The sequence below is a fragment of the Desmodus rotundus genome, chromosome 13 (genome assembly GCF_022682495.2).
Source record: "Desmodus rotundus isolate HL8 chromosome 13, HLdesRot8A.1, whole genome shotgun sequence".
Taxonomy (NCBI): domain Eukaryota; kingdom Metazoa; phylum Chordata; class Mammalia; order Chiroptera; family Phyllostomidae; genus Desmodus; species Desmodus rotundus.
Window position 1 is genome coordinate 14,826,748 of NC_071399.1, and position 22,980 is coordinate 14,849,727.

The 22,980-nt window shown below is 42.1% G+C and overlaps 1 protein-coding gene across 1 annotated transcript in view; it reads right to left on the reverse strand.

Annotated features, from left to right (window-relative positions):
* Positions 1 to 3,097: 3,097 nt before the first annotated feature.
* TRMT9B (tRNA methyltransferase 9B (putative)) overlaps positions 3,098 to 22,980 on the reverse strand; it is a 42,538-nt gene continuing 22,655 nt past the window's right edge. Inside the window, exons 3-6 of the mRNA XM_024562762.3 lie at positions 20,050 to 20,245; positions 12,643 to 12,797; positions 7,889 to 8,062; positions 3,098 to 4,493 (exon numbers count right to left, since the gene is read on the reverse strand). Coding sequence (XP_024418530.2) covers positions 3,460 to 4,493; positions 7,889 to 8,062; positions 12,643 to 12,796 — 1,362 coding nt within the window. The 5' untranslated portion in view covers position 12,797; positions 20,050 to 20,245 and the 3' untranslated portion in view covers positions 3,098 to 3,459. The remainder of the gene's footprint in view (positions 4,494 to 7,888; positions 8,063 to 12,642; positions 12,798 to 20,049; positions 20,246 to 22,980) is intronic.

Here is a 22,980-nt window from a genome sequence, read left to right on the forward strand (position 1 = left end):
ACTGAGCCGCACCAGCTGGGGCCTTGTACTTTGCTTTTAAGCTCCTCCACAAAGTTAAACAACTACTGGGTTAGACCCTCTGTCCTCCTTCAAACCCGTTTATTTATTTATTTTAAACCCCCACGATGTTTATGCTTTTTGTGGCCATTAATGTACCAGTCCATTGATGTTTCCAGCTGATTTAGAGTTGGATCATTTTCTCTCTGGATTACCTCCAGTTTTTGCCCATTTAACTGATGCTTGGCTAAAATGCAGAGGAATTCTTGACATTCAGAATTTGGAAGGACACAGGAAGGCAAACTGGAGACACGAATTGCACACCATCCTGCTTAAGGGCGAGTGATGAGAAAGGAGGCCCCATATGATACTCCAAGACATCTGTTAGGTAGTTTGCTAGTTACTATGACATGCTGGTGTCATTTCATCACTATAGTGACAATTTTAAAATAATTAAAATAGTCCTCTTGCGTGGTTCCCACCATAACATTACTTTGATTGCATCCTTTGTCCGTGTTAATGTGCTTTCCCCAAGTCATTTGACTGTTTATATGGAATTCCTCAGATAAGCCAGCCAGTGAGACATCAATGAGCCAGCAAAGATTTTTAAAAACATTCCCATAATCCCCCAAACACTCCCCTCTACTTCACATCGTGGGACTCTTAAGGGACAGCAAGTACAAGAGAAGGGACCGGAAAGACACTGTTTGACCCAATACTGATAGTGGAGCCCAAGTTTTCTAATTACTTCAGATAGAGCAGCAAAATCTGTGATCAGGTTAAGGCACACTGAACACTCACAAATAACCTGTGTACGTTTAAAGTCACTTGTGACTTGTTTTTCCTTTTGAGGACAGTTTTAAAGGTGAGCAAGATTTTTAAGTGATTGAGATATTTATATAGGCTTTTCAATGGCTGGACATATTTATTGGACATCTATGATATTTTGGATATGTATCCAAAGGGAGAAGTCAGATTTAAGAGTGCTTTGCACATAAATATAGCAAAAAGACGTTATCAACCATAGAATTAAATATTTGCATACAAAATAAGGTCTGGATACATAGAATTCCTGTGCTCAGCAGATGAGGCGTGAGAGACAACAAACTTGTAACTATCAGCAACTGAACCTGAAACTCAGCAAACAACTAGAACAGGAACAGAATCAGAGAAATGGAGATCACATGGAGCATTAGCAGTGGGAAGGGGGAGGGAGAGAATGGGGGGGAAAGGTACAGGGAATAAGTAGCATAATTTGTAGACATAAAATAGACGGGGGCAGGTTAAGAATAGTATAGGAAACAGAAAAGCCAAAGAACTTAAATGAACAACCCATGGATATGAACTAAGGGGGAGGGGATGCTGGAGGGTGGGGGTTGCAGGGCGGAGAGGGGAGAAAGGGGAGAAAAAATTTAGGACAACTGTAATAGTGCGATCAATAAAATATACTTTAAAAAAGAGGAATAAAAGAGTGAGAGAGAGCTATTGTGCATGATTTTTAAGTTACAGCCCTGTCCAGACTATGTGACAATGTCTCTCTCAAGAACCATGCTAGAGAGTCGTTTTATACAAAGCGGGGTGTGTGGGTAGAAGGCTGCTCATACAGGTGAGCTCAAGGCTCTGGAGCAGTCTAGTAAACTGAGTGCTATGTAAGTAGCAAGCTACCACCAGAAAGACCTCCGACAGATGTCTAGCAGCAGGGCTGCGATTAAAGATACGTCTGACAAGAGGCTTCAGAGAGAGAAAAAATCCACTTGTAACAAAAAGGCCATCAAGCCTTAGTCGTGAGAGCTTCTCCGAGAACCTTTTCTTTTCACCAATAAAACCACTTACACTTGTGGTTTAATGTCCTAATTTAAGAAATGGAAGATGATAAATTAATTTTTCATTGACACCCCACTTCTATGCCTGTTTCCCTCGTCCCTCTAATGCAAACTATGCACCGAACAACACAAGTCATGTCTCGTGTCCACCAGACAACCTCAGCAGCCAGAGAGGGGGTGGTGCCCGCTTATATTAGCGCCAAAAGAGAGTTATAAATACGGTTAATTTTCAGCTAAGCATGAAAATGAATTCTTTAAGTTTCTTTGAAAGTACCATTATTATTTTAAGTTAGAGCACAATCAGTGAAGGAAAGAAGAAACCAAAACCAAATGAAATCTTTTACTATTTCAGTTCATTTTAGTGGAAAATAAAACGAGACTTGGATTTTCATCCAGGATTATGATGGTCCATAAAGTGGAAAGGCTTCTGTCCAATGTGGGTTCTCTCTTCCTCAAGGATTAGCTGAGGCTGTATTCGCGGGTCAACTTATTCTGCTTCTCTGAGATCTCTGGTCCCGCCCTAATTATACCTATGTTTCAGGTGACACGGATTTAAACAGACCCATGGTTCAATCTGAACAGAGGCGGTGACCACACAATGCCAATCTATTTGTCCCTAAAGTGGCAGGAATTCAACCTGCAATTAATAGGACATGATTCTGCCTACATCTCTAATAAAACTAACAAAATGTGGTTACTTTCCAAAGGATAGATGCTTGGATGTTAATTTTAAAAGTTCAACAACTGATCTTCCACCAAGGCCAACTGTCTTACCCCTTAACAGTCTATTTACTTTGAGTCCTAACAGAGCTTCAGCCAGATTCTCATTTCCTACACATCCCTTCAGGCTGTAAGAAAATCATCATTCTAAATGAAAGATCCTCACTAGTCAATCGTGGTCTTATCAGAACTGGACGTTCTTGCCTCTAATAAGGTCAGAAAAATACCAACTTCAAATACCCATAGAGACCACTCTCTACATGCTTAAAAGTGCCTTAAAAAACTTCTGAGATTGATAACCCCGTTATTTACTTATCTTGAGGCAAGTTTGATTATCATTTCAAAAAGTCCGGTAACACTTCTTGTCTCTCCCTACTGTTTCTCACCTTTCTGAAGACTTTGAGGCAAGGCCTTGGCAACAAAATAATTGATTACAAGGTTCAATTTCCATCTGTTCAATGGAAGAGGTTTACCTGTTTGCTGGCAAATAGATCTAAATTATAATCTGAGAAGCAAAAATTACCCCCCTACCTTTACAAAATGTTGTTTCCAGAAGGTACACTTAAAAACAGAATCTTTTAAAATCAGTTCATAATACTGAAAAACAATATACATGTCATCTCGTAATAATTTCATCTTTCAGCGGATAAAAACCCAAACCATGTTGAGGTTCACTGTGTATTGCTTCTTCAGATCTGTCCTATCAACCTGTAACCACAAATACCCTTCGTGAAATGCTTCAGGTGCTTGGCTCTGTGTTTACCCAAAGATTAAAAAGATGATCAATTCATAGTCTCTACAGAAAAAAGCATAAATGGGTAAAAAAAAAAAAAAAGAGGAAATAAAGAAAACTGGACGCAAATTCAGGTAACCATCCCAGACCCAGGGAAAAGAACGTGGTTCATCCACAGAGTTGCCGTCAACCACGGCTCTCCTTTTTCTCTGCGATGATGCACCAGTTGCCGTGATCGTTCCCGGAGCTCAGAACGTGCAGCTCGGACACACTTTCCTTCAGCAGGCTGCAGAGCTCACCTTCCCGAAACACGTGGTAGTAGCGCATAAAGGCTCTGGAATCCCAAACGTCTGGCTGTTGTCCTTCGACAGAAATTGTGTCATCTGGGATGGAATCCGTGGACTCAGCCGCAGAAATCCTTCTCAATATTTTACTAGCAGAAGGGCTCCCTTCTTCTAAGTCACCTGTGGCCACACATTTCTCATTAGTATCAGTGCTATCCAGAAAATTCCCACAGCCGTTTCTCCCAGTTTCCCCTTGGTGGTCTCCATTTAGGTGTTTCATTGTGGCCGGTGCTCTCAGCCACTCCATATGTTTTTGGGAAGTTTCCAGAAACACGTCCTCATCTAAGTCTTGCTCTCTTGCCGCAAAGGGCTCTTGGTGACCCATGTCTAGACCAGACTGACTAGAAGGCTGGACCGATACCGCGCTAGTGACCCAACTTTCTGTGCTTTTCAAGGGTCTCACTCTTTCAATTTGCTTCCTCAGAGTTGACTCGTCCAAAGATCTGGAACAAAACCAGGAACGAAAAGATTTTCCTAACGTGTTATAGAATCCATTTTCTTCCCCACCTTCCTTAGAAATATTTGCACAACAGGTTCTAGCCACAGCAGGTTCATAGTCCATGCTGCGGGACCGTTTCGAGTCACATCGCTCCTTAAAACAAACAGAACAGCTACACACAGCGCAAGGAGGGTGGCCGGGGTGGCTTCTTTCTGGGTGTCCACACTGCTTCTTCCTCCCAGGCTGGCTGGGGTCGGAGAGGAGCCGGGAACACAAGGCCCTGTTCCACGGAACCAGCACGTCTTGCTTCTCGAAGTGCCGGTTCTTTTGCTCCATAGCCCAAACATAAATCATCAGCTGGCCTCCAGGCACTAAGACTCGAGCCATTTCTTTTATTGCTCTGATTCTTCTTTGTTTTGTAGAAAAATGATGTATAACTGACAAAAGAAGAAACGAGATTTCAATGTGTATACGTGTACATAAACCTACACGTTCATGTACTAGTGTTGTCCATATAACAGTGATGTGATTTGACACGTAGTAGAATCTTACTTCCTACAGGACAGGGCACATGGTAAAAACAGCACAGGCCTGGCTTTAGGAGAGACATGATTTTTCGGTTTGACTCTTGTAATTAGTAGACAACAGATCTTGGGAAATTGTTTAACTTCTATGGATTTTAAGTCTCTCCATATGACACCTAGCATAAAAAATGTGTAAAATCCCTTCCTGTTCCACAGTCCTACAAATTTTGTTAACTAGAGGATGACGAAGTGAATTAATAAAAATTTGCAAAGAAGTGCTAAGTTAGGTAAGTGTTCCTACTAGAATTCTATGACGTAGTTCATTGCTTTAATGAATGGTTGGTACCTCTAAAGCACTGATTAGTGTTCATAAAATTCATAAAGCAAACAGAAGTGGAGAAAAATGTTGAAGATTGTTTTTCTGTTTATAAGGTAAAAATAAGCCAGCCAAACTGAAGTCTGAATGATTGCTTATCATTTTGAATAATGTTAATGTAGTATAAAATGGTTGTGTAAATTTTTTAAAAAGTCAACTTCCAGATCATCCTTTCTACTTCCAATTCCTGCAAAGTTAAAGTCAAAGTCAACCAGGACTGCCTTTATGTAATTGTGCGCGTGTTGTTAGGCAACTTTTTATCACAAATACTTAGAAAGTGTTCATCTGTTAGAGCCTAGGGGAGTTCAGTACTATGCTAAGAGACAACATCGGCTTATTTTTCCACACATGGGCCCACCTGTTCCTCAGGTAGGAAGTCAGTCCCGAGGGGAAGCTGGACACTGTCCCTCGTGCATGTGAGTCAGGAGGGGGACGGCCTGCTCTTGTGCCCTTTCCCGCTCCAACTATTGGTGGTACTTTCAGACAAGTACTTTCCTGGAGTTTATACTTGGTACAGAGAGATGGTAACTCTCCAAAGTGAAAGTATTATATAAATTAAGCTGTCAAAAGAAGATCACCCAATAGGCACACTTTGTGTTGCTCTCAGTCAGGGGTTCGTCCCGGAAGCAGCACACAAACCCTGGGACCCTGCGGAAGCGTGGGAGCCGGAGGGCGCAGAGCAGGACCCTGGTGTGTGCTGTCCTCCATCCGTCAGTGGCTCCCTGCCGACCTCTGACCAATCGCTTTAGTTCACTAGGCTTCGGACTGTTCCCCTCAGTCCAACCCCAAAAGAAGGAGCCCTGTATGGGGCTAATCTGAAAGCATACGTTTCTCTGTTGAACTGTAAACCTCAGAATCCATGAGTTTAGCATAAAGCCGGGTTTCTCAGCCTCAGCATTCCTGACGTTCAGGCGACAATCCTTTGTCGCAGGGCCCCACCCACCGGATGAGAGCAGCTCATGCACACATGCTCAGTTGTGACAACCAGGAACGTCTCCCAACCCTGACCAGTGCCCCCTGAGGGTGGGACCACACAGTCCCAAGTGCAGAACCACTGGCACAAAGTGAGCAGTTGACACTATTTTAATACACTGGTGCCAGGTTTTTATATAATTTCTGTTGAATCATTGTTTTTATTTTGGGACTGTTCTAAAAGAAGAAACAGTGTTTTGTTTTGGAATCGGTCAGTACAACAGAGGAAATCTATAATTAGCTATGATGCTTACCTCTCACATTATTATTAAGAGACATGGGAAAGCAAAAGCATATTTCTTCATGTGAAGCAACAAGAATCAACATACAGAATTCTAAATAGGAAAGTAAATGTATATGAACATAGGAGAGACGGTCTGTTGAAATTTCCCATGGTTCTAAATGGGAAACTTAACAGGAAAATAACTCCATCACATTAATTTATAGCTACAGTTCATAAAGACACAGGCTGTGTTTCCACTTAAGGGGACATTTTTAATCACAGTATGACAACCTGTATGCTCCCTTCCCTCTGGGACAAGGCATGAGACTTCAGCAGGAAGTGGAGAAGGACTTGGCCAGGGACGCACGGAGCATTTCCCCAAAGTGGGAAAGCGGGTTAACATCCCTCGCCCAGGCCAGTGGCTCAACAGCCCGGCCTGGATGCAGGTGGCCTCGCAGACCCTGAACTTAATGTAAACTAAAGAAGGGCAAAGAGTCCTCCTCTCTCTCTCTGATTTCCAGGTCTTTAGGTGGCATGACTCAACCCAAAACTTCCTTTCTACTCAAGATTCTAAGGACTGGCTGGTATTGCCTGATTCCACAAGAATCCCTCCTCTCAGTGCTGACGGCCAAAATTAACTGAACAGTTTCAACCGCAAAGAAGTGGACTGACACAGAGCAGGTTTCCATGGCAACCACCTCCTGCCAGTCCTAACTAGTTCCAGGGTTATGGCATCCAGGCCGCACTATATAAAGATACAGTCCCTATCTAATGCTGAATAAATCCACTTCTCATCTGTTTCAGGAGGGAGCAAAGAGTTTTATGCTGTGTTTTTATTCTGGTCGGTCAATTTTATGTAGGTTCGCCTTGCTCTAATAAAGCTTGTTATATTCAAATAGATTAATTTTTGAAGTGTATCAGGACAAATAACTTACTTTGTGAAAGATTTTTTGCTTTGCAAAAGAATTTGCCATAAGATTCCTTCAAATAGCAAGTTTCCCAAGCATATTTAAAGATGACTCACATATTAAGCTTCAGGAATACGTGTCCTGAGTAAAATGAGCCTTACCTGTGTAAATTTCAGGCATGGATTTTTGCTGTTTTTTTTTTTAAATTTTTGGCACATGTATTTTATGGGCACACTTGCTGGGAGGATATGAGAAACACATTCCCTAGATTTATGAGCAATCTCTGGCAGTTAGAGAGCTGAGAGGCCTTATAAAAACAATACAATCTGGGGCCAGGTGGGGCTCTCTTCCCCGGCGACTTGCATACCAGCGCGTGGCAGATTGGATGACACATCCTTCCAGGTGGCATTGGTGCTACAATATTCTGCTAACGATGAGCACACTCCTGGTCTAAAAAAGGTAACATGACTTCTGAAGGTCTACTTCAGGTTAGAAGATTTGGCTACATTGCAATATAATGAAGTATTCTTTTCAATATGTAAAATTCTTGTAATGCTTTCTTACTCATAAGTAAAAGAAATGGGAATGAGTCATCAAAAAGAATACAATACTAGTTTGACAGCTTAACTAGTTAAAACAATTATATGTACCCCCATAAGTACATCTGAGATTAGTCAACTAATTCACTCAGTTGGAATCTTTCTTAAAAGTAGATACAATGAATTGCACAGACCTTTCCACAAAGAGTGGGTGTTGGTTGTAAGAATGACCCCAACCATGTAACATTATTCTCATGGCGAAGAGCGAACGTGTGACCCAGCGGCCTTACCTCCTATGGAGATGATGGCATCGAAGCCCTGGTCCCTAAAGGGGAGATTAAGGTTGTCACACACCATGACTTCACATCCTCTACTCCGGGCAATCTCTACCAATGGCCCACAGTAGTCACAGCCCAGGATGTGTACCTGGCTGTTCACTTTAAGATACTTTCCAGTCCCACAACCTGTAAGAGAAAAACTGTTACCTGCTGTCCTTAATGGAGACTGGGACACTGTCGGGTAGCCTGTCTCGTGACAAGGACGGAAATAACTTTATATTAATTGACCAAGATGGGGTGAAGGTACACACAAAAGCAAAAGAAAAGCCTTCTATAGCTCTTACACATTTTCATACAGAATAGAAGAGGGATGTTATGTCCACAGGATGCAGCGTGCTAACGCACACATGAGCTGGCCCGTGGCAAGGAATGACAGGCCCCTAGTGTCCCAGGGAGAGTGTCCAGTCTCTCTATGGAAGCTACTTTCACACACACATCTCGTCACGCACAGATCTCTGTGTTATGGCATTTATTGTGTGATCTTTCTAGACAGTCTTATTGCTTACTGGCCACATGAAACAAACTACTGCCAGCAACTTTTAAATGGATATAAACAAAGCAGGCTTTTCAAACATTTTTAAATTTACTTTGAATGAAAAAAAAATTTTCAACCTCTTTTCATCCAACCCATTGTCAGTGCTAGGTTTTAAATGGTCTCCCATGACTAAGTACACAGCCCTCAGAAAGAACTGTTTTTTTCTTAAGGAGACCATCTTTCCCATTCACTTTCCAGTGGCAGAGACCCAAGGAATTCAACATTTACACAGCCCAAAGATTCGGATCAATCGGATCTCACTGATATCACAGTGAAGAGGATTGCAATGTGAGTGAGTAACCTCCAGAAACAAAGCTTTCCACAATGTAGTGCTGTGGGGAACCGATCCAAGCGTGGGAAATGTGGCTCAGCCCCCACTCGGAAAAGCCAGTGGGGAGTGAGGTTGGCGGGCAGGACCCACATCCATGGATAGGTTCTCCAGTGGGAAATCAGGCCTGCATTGTACCTAGACTGCTATGAGACTTGCTCTTTCGAAAACTCCCTCACCCTGAGGCAGCAAGTGACTACTGAGTATCTTTAACTTCCTGAAGTCTGTGCTAAACCACCCAAGTATGGAGTGTGAGCAGTTTCCCCCTTGAGCTGTAACATCCTTGTCTTTGAAGTAATTAGCAGTATTCTCTCCTTTGTTGTCCTTAAAAGGAAATCACCTGTGGTGAACCTGTGCATAGTAAATGAGGACCATCCTCCGTGTAATATGCCCAGAAAAACAATAGAAGCCTGTCCAGGCGGGGGTCGGCTCTCTCTTGGGCTCTCTCTAGCCCTCTCGCCCTCTCTCACTTAGAGAGTGGCCATGCCGTCCCTTTTCCTCCACAGGATTTCTGCAGTCCCTGTGTATTTGTATATTACAGCCACAACACCGGATACTGTGGGCCGGGATCTGTGTCATAGTGCCTGGTATATTCTGGCTCAGACATGCCCTCTAGTTCCTTTCCAGAAATATTTACAGACACCAACAGAGCTGCTATCTGTACCTCCTGGGACTACCTATAGATTCTTATGCCTGATATTTTGAAAATATATCTACCAGTATTCAAAGATAATTAGTTTGCTGCTTCTGAAATACATCACACTTTTTAATAACTCCTTTTTAATAGGTGTTGCTTGAAATTATGAGCCACTCAAAGCATAATTAAGGTTCACTGATGCCAGCTGAGACAGTGGAAGGCTTGGGAATAGAGAAAAATCACATTCCCAACGTTATTATTTGAAAGCCAATGATTAGGGTTTTAGAAATATTTGAGATCTCATGGCCACTGTTCCTAAGAATGCTTATGAGAAAAAGTATCTAATATTTAAGAGTAATCACAGGGAAAACATAATTCACAGAGTGTTTTTAAAATTGAAACCCTGAATATTATAAAGATGATGGTCATATTTTAAGAAAAAATAGTCTTGTAAATCTATTGTTTTCTTTTTATTGGTTCAGGGGTAACATCTAAAGAAATGAAAGGAAAAATTACTTCAAAAATACTAATATTGGGTTGGCCAAAAAGTTCGTTTGGTTTTTCCCATACGATGGCTCTAGTAGCACTTAGTTGTCTTTAGCTTCATTCAAAACAGTTTTGTTAGATTGTATTGTGACAGCTGTTATATCAACACACATTTTTTTAAAAAAACTATTAAAATTGGTGAATTTTTGTGTAGCCATTTTAATATTGAAGATGGAAGAACATAAGCAACCTTTTGGGTGTATTATGTTTTATTATTTCAAGAAAGATAAAAATGCAACTGAAATGCAAAAAAAGACTTATGCAATGTATGGAGAAGGTGCTGTGACTGATCGAACGTGTCAAAATGGTTTGTGAAGTATCTTGGTACTATTGACATTTTGGCCAAATAATTCTTTGTTGTGGGACCATCTTATGTATTGGAAGATGTTTAGCAGCACCTCTGGCCTCTACCCACGAGAGGCCAATAGCAGGAGATAGCCGACATACTCAAAATATCCAAATCAATAACGTTATTGGTGAAAATGAAAAACGTATCTTTTATTTTACAGAAAAAACCATATGGACTTTTTGGCCAACCGAAAAGATCAGATTTACAGATGATGGTACCAGAAGGAAGTGTTCAGAAAGCATCTGGTAATAATGAGGAAACAGGTCTTTTTAAACCTCAACATCTCCTAAAAAAATTCCAGCACCCCAGCACTCCTGATTTATCCCCAATTCATTTCCAATGGTGTTCGTTTTTAAGGATAGTAATGAAAGTCCCAAATATGACATAGTTATCCATTTCCTATGATGCAGTTATCCATTTTCTAAGTGCTCACACTGAGATGCTAGAAAGGGGAAGATTTTATCCTAATGAGGAAATTAAGAACAATGCCAAGCCTGATCACCCCACTATCGTAAATGTGCAAGAAATAAATCAGAAGGTTTCTGATACTGCAGCACGAACCGGCACCCAGCCATCCGGTCCTTTGCAAAACCTCATTAAATGCTAACTGTTCGCGGTACTGAAGGGAGAGAACAGAAAGCTCCTATCTGCATGCTTACGTTTCCTTCTATTTTGTATTCTGCACCACACACATTCTATTCATCTCTGAACTTTTTGTTGGTGACTTCACTGTTTAAAATTCAGCATCATGCTGAAGTGCTGTCCAGGGTTCCTAAGGGCAGGAAGACTGAGATGGGACTCACGGACAACAAGTGTTGTAAATATACTTTGTTCAGGCATCGGTTATAGTTGTTGACTGTGAGTTCACTGTTAACAAGCCAACAATATATAGGAAATACGGTGTCTCTAAACAGATACAGGGAACAAGATTAGGTATTGACCAGTTGACAAAAATGTGAGCAGAGGCCCGCAGGGCCCTAACCCTGTATTTCCCCGAGGGGCTATACTCAGGATTCACTGATTCCGTGTCCGTGGCAACTTTATAGAACACAAATACTGTGAATAATGACAATCAACTGCATTTTCTTTTATGATTTCTGACTTTTCTTGGTATCATACTTAGAAAGACCTTTTGTCTCTGAGAGCATATTGTATTCTTTTATTGTTTTTATTTTATCTTTTTATTCTATTATTCTTTTAATTTTATTGTTTTAAAATAATCTAGATGCCATTGGTCCCTTAGCGATTTCATTTTCTTACACTCACATCGGCGCTTCCTTTGGAATTTTGGATGGAAGGTGTGAGAAAGTAGCCTACGTACATGCGATTGGCCTAAAGCCATGTGCCGAACAGTTCCTCTTCTCACCAACTGGTTTTCAGATCCTGGTACTTTGCTTAGATTATAGGTGGTAAGAGTTCCAAAGCCACCGTATTTTCTGAAACCAGATTTACTTTTAAAAACTGACATGACAGAGATACTTTCAGACTCCTCATTTCTACATGAAATGCTCCCCTTCCCCCGATTCCACACTGCTTGCACCATCTCGGATAAGCCGGATGCCCCGGGCACATGTCTGTTTCCCTTACCAGCAAGTAGAGTGAATGTCAAATTAGACCGAGTTTGTAACTACAGCCTCGTGACTCTGGTGGGCGTAAGCGTCATGCAATTGCTACAGAGCTGTTTTCCGTGGGCAGGCCTCGAGTGGGAACCCCAGCATTTTTAGACCTTGGTCTTAGATCTACTGGGCTGCGGTTCACCACTCGATTCAGAAACAAACTGAGCCAGAATGTTCCAGGCAAGTCAGTGATTACAAAGACATGATCTACTGAAAGATAAGCTCTAGTAATGAAACACCTATAGATTAGTTAAGGGGGAAAAAATCCGTGAGACTCATAAGAGGTTATAGGAAATCTATTATTTCTGGATCGTCCACGGAAGGCATGACAGCCACTCAAGGTGAGCCACCAGACCTTGTATTTACAAAAGTGAGTATCTCACAGTTTAAAATAGTCAATTTCACAAGCAGTCGTTTCGGTCCTGATTTATTCCATCCACGTCAGGTGGATTTTGTTGAAGGCTGTGGACGAAAGCTCTGCAAAGATCGCCACTGTCTAAACGCAGATCTGAGGACGGTTTCCACTTTCAGACTTGGTCGTCCTGGGAATTTCCGCCAGGAAGAGAATGAGCTGGGTGCCGGCGTGCCAAGGGCACCATTTCAGACTGCTGGCTTGAGCAAACACGAACACTGAATCTGAACAGGAAAGGCACGAGGGAATATATTTCACACCGCGCGCCGCAGGCCTGGGTTACCTATGTCCGCGATGAGGCTGCCGGGCTTCTGCTCCTGCAGGAACTGGCGGACGCGAGGCCAGGCTTTGCTCTGCAGGTCGCTGAAGTAGGGGGCGGTGCTCTCATACACGTCGTGCACATGCTGCTTCTCCAGCTGGGCGGCTTCATGGTCCATCCTGGGGAGACAGGGCCACCCCGAGATGGTGAAGGAGGAGGCGGATCTCCTAAAACGCGGAACCTCCACCTGCCAGAGGCTGTGCTGACCTTACACTTTACAAGAGAAAAACCTTCCCCGTCATCTCCCCACATGTGTCAAAAGATTCGAAAATGCATAATTTCTACCTGCAAATCTTCCGAAAATAATGGTTTGGGAATGAGCTAGTCATTCTGACTTCCTGTGCAAGAGCAAGTCTCGATTGTGGAAGTGTATACCAATGGTTCACTTGGATAAAATTGTTCTGGTGCCAAATAGATTTTTTAAATTTATAATACAGGCAGCTCACCACTCCAGTCAGTCACAAGGCCCTGTTGATTCTACCTTTCTAATGTCCCTGGATCCCAACGGTTTCTCTGTATTTGTACTGATTCTATTTTAGTAAAGGTACTTATGTCTTGCCTGAATTACTTCAGCAGCCTGTAAACAGGTGTTTTTTGGCCCTTCGGTCCCTTTCTTCAGTTCTGCCACAACTATTTTTATAAAACATAAATCTAATTGTGTTGCTTCCTATCTTAGACTTCGTCAAAGGCATTCCATAGCATGTCTGATCAAGTTCAGGTACCTTAGGAGGACACAGAAGTCTCTCTCTGATCTGGCCTCAACTTGTAATACTCAGATGAGCCTGTAATACTCAACAATCCGCGGTTTTTCAGGCGCCACCCCCTCCCCGACAGCCAGGGGCCTGCACTGACGCTGTGTTTGGACCAGCTAACTTCTGTTCATTCTTGGCACAGGCATCACCAGAAGCCTTCCCTGATCTTCCATGCAGGACAAGGGCAATCAGAAAGGACCGGGAGAAGTGCAAGAGCGGGTCTCAGAGGCCTCTGCTGTTTGGGGTTTAATCTTTCCATCATTCTCCCGTGGCCCGTGAGTGAGGAGTAGCCCAGGGAAGCAGCTAGCTGCTCAGGCTGTGGCTCTTTACCAGTCAGTATGAAAGTAAGTCCAATCATATGAGAACCCATCTGACCCTGCAGGTGCAGATGGTTGAGTTCATTCCTGCCCCTGGTGCTCTAGTTGCATCCCATGCACACCTCCTGTGACTATGGAAATATCCTGTCTCTCACCAATTTTAGCATCGGATCCATTGCTGACTCTTGCTTAAAACCATCATTGCTGCAATTATCGTAAAATACTAACACAGTAGTCTCTCCACATACAGTTTTGCTTTCTGAGATTTAATGTTTCCCGTGGTCAATGACAGTCCGAAAATATTAAATGGAAAATTCCAGAAATAAAGTTCATAAGTTTTAAATTGTGCACAGTTTTGAGTGGCATGATGAAATCTGTTGCCATCCCTCTATGTCCTTCCCAGGACATGAAATATCCCTTGGTCCAGCGTACTCACCTCCCTTCACCTTATGACGAAGGTATGGTAGTATCTCACATCGTCACAAGAAGGTGAGCGTGGTGCAAGAAGATATATTGAGAGAGAGAGAGGCCACATTCACATAGCTATTATCATAATATATTGTTATAACTGTTCTACTTCCTTATTATTGTTACTAATCTCTTATTGTGCCTAATTTATAAATTAATCTTTATATGTACACATATATGTATATATGTACACTTCTATCTGTAAGGAAAAACCATTGTACATATAGTGTTTGGTATTATCAGTGGTTCCAGGCTTCCACTAGGGGTACAGGGGACAACTGTATTCTAATTTCATCACTCCTTCCACTGCAAGAAAGAGCCTTTCAGGATTTACTCTTAAAACAAATTAGCAGTAAGCTAAATTACCATGGACCTGCCCACAGTCCCAGCAAAAAATCTGGCAAACCCCTAACAGAGTACAAATCTCATTTGTGAAGCCTGTTAAAACTTCCACCCAAATTGAAACAGCTTATATTGCACCCTCAACTAGAATTTACAAAGTAAACATATGGCTGGCTCTCACTGCCTACACACAAGAAAAACCAAAACACTGAGTGCTTTTCTTTTAAATTAAAATCTCAGGAGACTTAAGTCTGTTTAAATTTTTTCCCTTTAAGAAATCAGTCAGGCAATACAATTCCAAGAACCCTAGAACAAATACATTTTACTTTATTGTGCTTGCAAATGTTAAGTGACAATCAACGAAAATTCAATTTCCTTCCATCTGGCTCTAACTACAAGCTCAGAATTTGTAGTGTCTGACTGAACACCCCTCAGAGAACTTTCTCAAAGTCCTCTCCCAATTTGCCTGGCCTCTACCATAAACAAGTAACTTCAAAGAGCTATTTTAAAATGTGGGAACACTATAAATCCATTTTGTTTCTATTATATTTTATAGTTAAGATAATACACTGCAGAATAAGTAGCTGCCCATGACAATGATTTGTAGCTGGGACTATCCAATGTGACATTTTTGATACTCTGTAGACTTAAATTTTCTGCAATATTTTCCATGAGAATGATATAAATATAAGCAAATTCCTTGTGAATTCAGTAATGTAATTAAGCTAGGAAGACTCATACTGAAATAAAAGTGCAGGGCTCCAGGAGAAGCTTGGGAGACAGGGTTTGGTTTAGCCATCTTTCTGATCTGTGTGTAGTCGAATTCTGGGCCCTTGTAGACAATGCCTTGTTGGTCAGTCATGTGAGAAGCGAAAATAATTTGAAAAATAAGGAGAAGTCACATCAAGTGAGGCTCTGAAAATCTGGAGACCCAATTTGGAGTTTATTTTAAGTGCAATAGAAAGAGGTTTTAAGTTGGTAGGTGAGTTGGGGAGCAACATGATTGGATTGACAACTTGCAAAGCTCACTCTAGGTATACCTAACTCTAAGTAGACTGGATACCTATTGTCTTTACTTGTTCAATCAAATTCACCTTCCACCTTTTGAAAATTTGTATCTTGCCCTCCTTGGGTGGGCATGTGACCTAGCCATGGCCAATCATGGTACCCCATACTCCTGGACACAGTCATTGATTGGTTCAGTGGTCAGCAGGTGATGAAAGGTGAGCCACTCAGAGTCCTTCCTGGAGATAGTTCAGTGCAGAGCTAAAGAAACATTGGCCTTTCCTCTGGCAGCACTGAGAAAGATGTAAGGGTCAGGCTGCCAGTGACCTTATTTCTTCCACACGGAAAATGCCTGTTTTTAGGTGGAAGAAAATGAAGTCAAGAGAAGCAAACAGAGGAGAGAGGCGAATGGAGAGGGAAAAAGAACTGTGGCAGCGTAGTGTCCTGCTTCCAGCACCTGGGACTAATCCTGGCAGTCCTGGGAGTCCCTCCCTAGCCTTCCCGGCTCAGAGAGTCAATACATCCCCATCCGCTTCAGCTGGCTGGGGTTCCGACCTTGCCATCATGGGAGTCCTTTCAGCTGCACTTCTTACATTTCGTGTTTTGTTTTTGTGTTGTTTTATGTCTGGCCTTTATTCCTTTGAGTGTAGCAGGAAGGGGAGAAAGTGACAGGAATCTAACAGGAGCAGTCAGTGGCTTGGTGTGTTTCCCATGGACAGAGGAACAAGGTGAGGGACGTCAGAAAGTGCTGCTTCTCACAACAGGATCAGCAGTAAGAAGACACAGATGTCTGGGTTTCCTGTTCTGGCCTGCTCCACCCAACCTGACTCAGGCAAAGCCATGTGGCTTGCTTTGGCCATTAAATGGGACATTAAAAGATGTGGGTTACTTTGGGGCAGAAGATTTATGAGCTAATGTGTGGCTCTCCAAGTGCCCCTGGGTTCCTGGAAGCATCCGCTTAGGTCCCTGAGTAACCACGCTTGATGGACAGACAGCCAAAAAAAAAGGAAGAAAGGGGAATAAATTACTCATCTTCAGAAATGTTAAATATCTACATAATAAAAGGTGAAAACTATCAATCATACTACATTAGAATCTGATAACTTGTTACTCTGTGAGTTTGCTCTATTTTCTCTTTATCAATATTAACATTTTCTATTTCTGGAAGTATATTATTTAAAAATTGGGAGAAAACCGAATACAGTTCTGGATCCCACATTTTTCAACTTAATTCATTATGGTGAACCAAGAAAAAACTCTGCCTGTGGCCTTCTCCAATTTTCACAAACAAATGCAATCCTAATCCCTAAATTCGACAAGACTTGAAATGTTTCATATTCTATAAAATGTTATAGTGGTATAAGTACTTCTACCAGATTCTGAACTTCTGAAGAAGAAACATTTCATACACTCCTTTGTTTTGCCAATAGTACCGAACACTAGGCTTCTATATAATAGGGTTAACCAGGTTTTTAATGGACAAATGAAAAATGAAACTGCTGCTAATTGAACAATGTTTATTTTATTTTTAACAGTTTTATTTAGGTATAACTGACAAATACAGTGCACATATTTAAAGTGTGCGATTTGATAAGTTTTCATAAATGTACACAGCTGGGAAACCAGGAAGACAATTAAGATGGTGAACATGGCCATCACCCACGAAGTCTCCTTGACCCCTGTTAGTTATGCTTCCCACCTTCAATCCTCCTTCACGCCATGCTTCTGGGCAAGAAATGGGGATAGATGGGTGCACACTGAGAACTACATCCAATAGTCACAATTTCAAATGCATCTCTGATATCTGATGTGAATAGAATACAATGAAAACATCTTTAATGATTATTGTGAAGCTACACACACACCACACACCATGTAAAAACAGTAAAAAGAGGCAGAGGAGCCGAAAAGGCTTCCAGAGAGAAGATTTTCCCAGTGTCTCATCAAGGAGACGGACTTGACCCCCAGAGACCTAGGAAATTCTGAGACAGCCTCATTTTGTCCCCTGCAGTGGCTCCTTGTCCCCAGGGAGGAGTCAGCCATGGAGCGTTTCCTCAGGACAGAGCCTGGGAGTTCGCACAGAGACGGGGGTGGAGGGCGCTGCAGCCACGGCTCTATCCCTGGCAGGACATCTCTTCTGTTTGTGATGGAAACCTCTCTTACATCGTACCCTGAGTCTCTGCAGCTTGGTTTTTCTCTATAGTCAGGCCTCCATCTTCTGACTCAGTGGAAAACACACTTGGTTTTTAAATATCGGTCTCCACATACCTATCGACTAGCTTTGTGAATTAAAACCTCTTGTTATCAGGTAATACAGCAGCCCCTCTAGGGGAAGAGAGAGAACAACTACAAGACCTGAGAGTAGGCTAAGATTTCTTAAACAGGTCACATAAGCACTGACTTTAAAAGAGAAAATAAAAAGATTAGACCATGTTAAAGTTATGGCACCCTGAAGGGAATGAAAATGCAGCCCCAGAGCACTTGCTGCACGCAGCTGAAAGCACTCTGGGAGGTCTCCGGCGACAGAACGCTAGGCGTCGGCGAGGTCACGTGGGAGCCAATGCCAGCCTCGGAGAGGGTCAGAGTTGCTGTGATCTGCTGCCGTCTTCATCACCTCTCCACCCTTCTCTCCGTATTGCCACAGCCTAGTATCTGAGCTGTTATTACAGCTTTCTGGTCGGTATGGTGTCTCTGTCCCCTTTGCCTTCTCCCCCCGCCCCCACCGCTACATTCACCACCTCTGATATTTCCATGCTGCTGGGAGTTTGCAACACCCCTTCTCCATCAGCACTCACTCACTTGGGTGGTAAAAGGAGCCTGAAGAGACCACAACCATATGCGCTATTCTTGGCTTGATGGCTGTAACTTATCATTTTCCCTCCATGAATCCAACAAAAGCAGTTCAGAATCTCTCTTTCATGCCCACACTGGATAATTTTCCTCACTGTCCATTTGATAATAACACGTCCTCATTGAAAACCCTTCAGGGGATCTCTAGTCCGTATGGGATAAAGCTTGCACCCCTCGATCTGGCATTCAAAACCCTCCACAACCCGGTCTACCTTGCCAGCCTCATATCCTGTAACTAACATGATTCAAATACTCAGCTCCACCCAAAGAACCTACTCACCTTGCCTGAGGGGGCCCCTTATACAGTTAACAGCTCCTCGCCGAGGTCTTTGCTGAAGCCAGCAGGCTGTTCGCTCTCATCTGAAATGCTCTCCCATCACCTAGCCCTTCCAAAATCTTACCCGGCCTTCAAAGTCTAGCACAGCTTCTCCCTCCCCCGTAAAGACTTCATGGATAACTGCAGATAAAAATAATCTCTGCCAATATTTCTGTATACTGCCTATTTATTATCTCTGTCACTCCTAGGGCATTTCTCCTGATACCACCTTGAACTCTCAGCTCTGTATGTGTTCCCAACTTGACCTACACCAGAAGCTGCTGGAGTGCAGGCGCTGGACACAGAGCAGTCACTCAGTAATTAGCTGATGAACCAATGAGTCCGTGGGCTGTTTCCTTAGCATCCTCGGCAAGACACGCTGCGTTACTCCAGACAAACTGGTCCTCGAGTCTTAGGTTATAAACCATAAATACACTGTGGGGGGCCGGCACTCACTCAAAGGAAAGCAGGGCTCAGATAAGCTCCCCCAGTGGGCTTTGTCGTTCCTGATTTCCTGTTTCAGAGATACACCCTAGGTGTGCAATAGTCACTGTTTTATAACTAAAATCAAATATAAATCTCATCAATTGTTCTCCTGTTATAAATGCCACAGAAGACACGGTATTAAAAGTGAGGGCACAAAACTGCTTTAAGTTTTAAAGATGTACTTAAACTATAATTCTAGAGTAAAAATACAAGTTAGTCAGGAGAGTTCAAAGAATTTGCTTATACTCAGTCATAAAATACATAGGGTTGTTTTTTTAGTTTTTGATTTGTGATTCTTCAAACTTAACATCTACATATTACTTTCAAGCACAAATTATACTTTAAACTTTTGTATAATAAAAACTGTCATTTAACAATGCTTTTTAACTCCTAGAAAAGCATTTTACACCTCTAAAAAAATCCTAAATCCAGTATATTGTTGTAATTTTAACTTACTCTGTAAAACTATTCTCAAATTCTTTTTTCCATCTAGTGCAAAAATAAATTCTACCTTTATTTATTTTTTAATATTTAATTTTTATTATATTTTTTCCATTACCATTTATCCCCCTCATACCCAACTCTTCCACCCTCTCCCCAATCACCACACTGTTGTCTGTGTCCATGAGTTCTTTTCCTATTTTGCTCGATCCCTCCACTCCCACTCCTACCCCCAGAGCTGTCAGCCTGCTCTCTATCTATGAGTTTGTCCCAACTTACTTTATATCATTGCCATAAAATTATAGGAGTTGGGACTAATCGGGCTGCCTGAACATGCACAGTGCCCCAAACGCTCATATTATTTAAAGTGCAGTAATAGCTGAAAGCAACTAACCTGAGTCATCTTGTGATCACAGGACAATTACTTCTTGTCTTTGCGATTGATGGAAGTTTGCACTTTCAGAGAGTGAAGTGGGTGCTCATGACCTTCTCAGTGTGTAAGGTACATGCAAAGTCATAGCCTAAAATCAAATAGCGAGGTCCTTCAAATGATGAGCCACTCTGCAGGAGTCTTTGCAGAAAATGCAGGCCTTATTAAGGGGGAAAAAAACAGTAAAATGTCACTTTACATAATAAAAATACTGAACCAGCGACAGCCCAGGTTGATCTCTGAACTTATGCACATTTTACCCCAAGAAGAAGCAATTAGAAAGAACTGTTCCTATGTGGAGAGAACACCAGAACTGTAAGAGCAATTTCTGAATTAATTCCTAAGCTTTCTATAACATGTACAGTACCTCTCCCCCCAAATTAAATCGAATGGTTTCATTTTGTTCTTGGAAAAATTACAGGCACAGAAAGTCAACTCACAATACATAGGCTTAATTAAGTGTACTAGTTTTTAAAGACGGTATTGCTAAATTGTGCTAAATCATTCCAGCTCTGCTCAGGATTTGGTCATCCTGTCAGCCACTTCCGTGTCCCTCGGACCAGTGCTCCTATGCTTCTTATCCACATTTATTTTTCCATTTTTCATAAGAGAGTGGGTCTGTCATGAAACCCGTCAAAAAGCTCTTAGATATCAAAAAAGAAAAAGAAGAAAAAAAGACCTTGTATACCAAAAAAAAGCACGTTGTAATGCAGAGGTCTCGGGGGTACAACATGAGCCCGGCAGAGATGCCTGGTGGGTAGGACGAGCCCATCCTGAAAAACCTCGTGCCAGATTCCTCATCTGTAAATGAGGCAAGTGGACCCTGATCTGATCACAGTGCTCAATGGTCTTTCCTGGACTTCTCATCCTTTGTGTGTGCACCTCACTGCTACAAACTGTACCTCTTATGATGTACAATGACTCTCGGGATGGTGGGGGTTGCGCGTGGCTTTCTCCAACAAGCCCCTACCTCCCACCCCACCTCAATCTGGGTCTCTACTTAAGAATCAATGACCTGGCTGTGCTTTAAAAAGCTTCCTGGTCTTTGGAATATATATACTCCTTTAAACTCCAGTCCTTTCTCAGTGATACACAGGTGTATGATCTGCACCACTGAGAGCCACAAAGCCTGATATTTGGCAAAGAATATTTAAGAAGGGTTTTGAAGGAGCTATTAGTCAAAGGATCTCATTTTTCCTCACGCACTTTTAGAGCTTGCCCTAATCATAAGGAAGGTACATTTGTTTACTGAGCAAACATGCTCGTCCTGAAACAGAAGGCTCTCCATGTGCAATCACTCTTCCATGGCCTAACCTAGGCGTTCCACTGTCTCCAGCCAACTCGGCTGTCTGTGCACCTTTCCTTCAGGCATCGGGGCCTAAATGAACTAACTGCCCCGAGAGGCTGGCATCCCAGCTGAAGCTCGGGAGATAGTAGAGGTGACTTAGGTAAGGTGGTGTGGGTAGCTCCAAGCATAGGAAAGAGCATATGCAAAAAAGAACTTCAAGTGGATTAACAACAACAATAATAGCAAAACACAACACCCAAACATATACTAATTATTTACTATCAACCAGGCCACTATTAGCATTTAATGTATATTAGATCACTGAGTCTTCCAAATTACTATATGAAATAGGAACTACTGTGTCCCTTATTTTACAGATAAGAAAATAAGGCGGAGAGAACATGAGTGACTTTCCAGTGTTGTGCAGCTAGTAAGTGGCAGAGGTAGGATTTGAACCCAGAAAACTGAGTCCAGAGTTCACCCTCTGAACAGTTGGTTGGGAGGGAAGGAGGAAGGGAAGACAGTGGTACTACAAGAGCCTGGAAGAGGAGGCGGGAGGCAGACCACACAGAGCCTAGTTTAGCATTCTAAGAAGTCTGGATTTTATCCTGAACATCAGGGGGAACCACTGAATTATCTCAATAAGAGAAATGACAAAATTTGATTACGGTTTTAAAAATCTTCTCTGGCAATGGTGACGATTGGTTTTGCCTGGCCAGGTTCACAAGAGACAGAGGAAGACAAAGAACCTAGTTAAATACTTCAGACAAAGCATGATTTTAAGCACATTAGGACAAATACAAGAGATATTAAGGAGAAAGGATCAAATTAATAAGAATGGATGACTGATGAAGAGTTAAGGCAATGAGCACACTGAAGAGAACGTGGTGGTAACAGTAAGGCTGATACAGTGAGATGTACCGCTGTCCCAAAATAAAGCGGTAGAGAGAATAAAAGGCAAACAGTAGGAAACTTTGGTAATGATCATATGCAAAATCTGATAAACCCTCCCTCTGGAATGCACGTGAATATATCAAATAAAATTACTTAAGATTTATGCATCTGCAGGAAAGGGGATAAAGAAGGACTAGATATTGGTAACTGACTTTGAAATGCCATAGTAATCAGTAAACATATCTTATATAATGGCATGGCTATTTCTATATATTCCTTATGTTCTGTAATGGATTTAAGCATTTTCCAGAGAGGGATAATGTATCTTGTGGTCACTGAGTCTTGGCTTGGTGTTTCAATTTACAGATTGCTCAATAAATGTGCACTGTATGAATAGGTGAAGAAAGGAAGAGAATTAAAAAGCTGGCCCTTTAGACAGTGTTCTCGTTCACCATCAGACGGGACATGTCAGAGAGGAGGTTCAGGGTTGATATGTTGTTTCTGTGGTATCTGATGGACAACCAAGTAAGATGAATATGAAGCCCAAGAGAACAAGCTGGACTAGAGATCATTTAAAAATCATCACCAACCTCGGACTTGGCAGTTAGGGCCATGGGAGTGGATTACGTGTAAAACGATAGTGCAGAGTAAGAGAAGGAATGAGATTAGAACATCAAGGATCACCCACATCTAACCCCTGTACAGAGCATTAG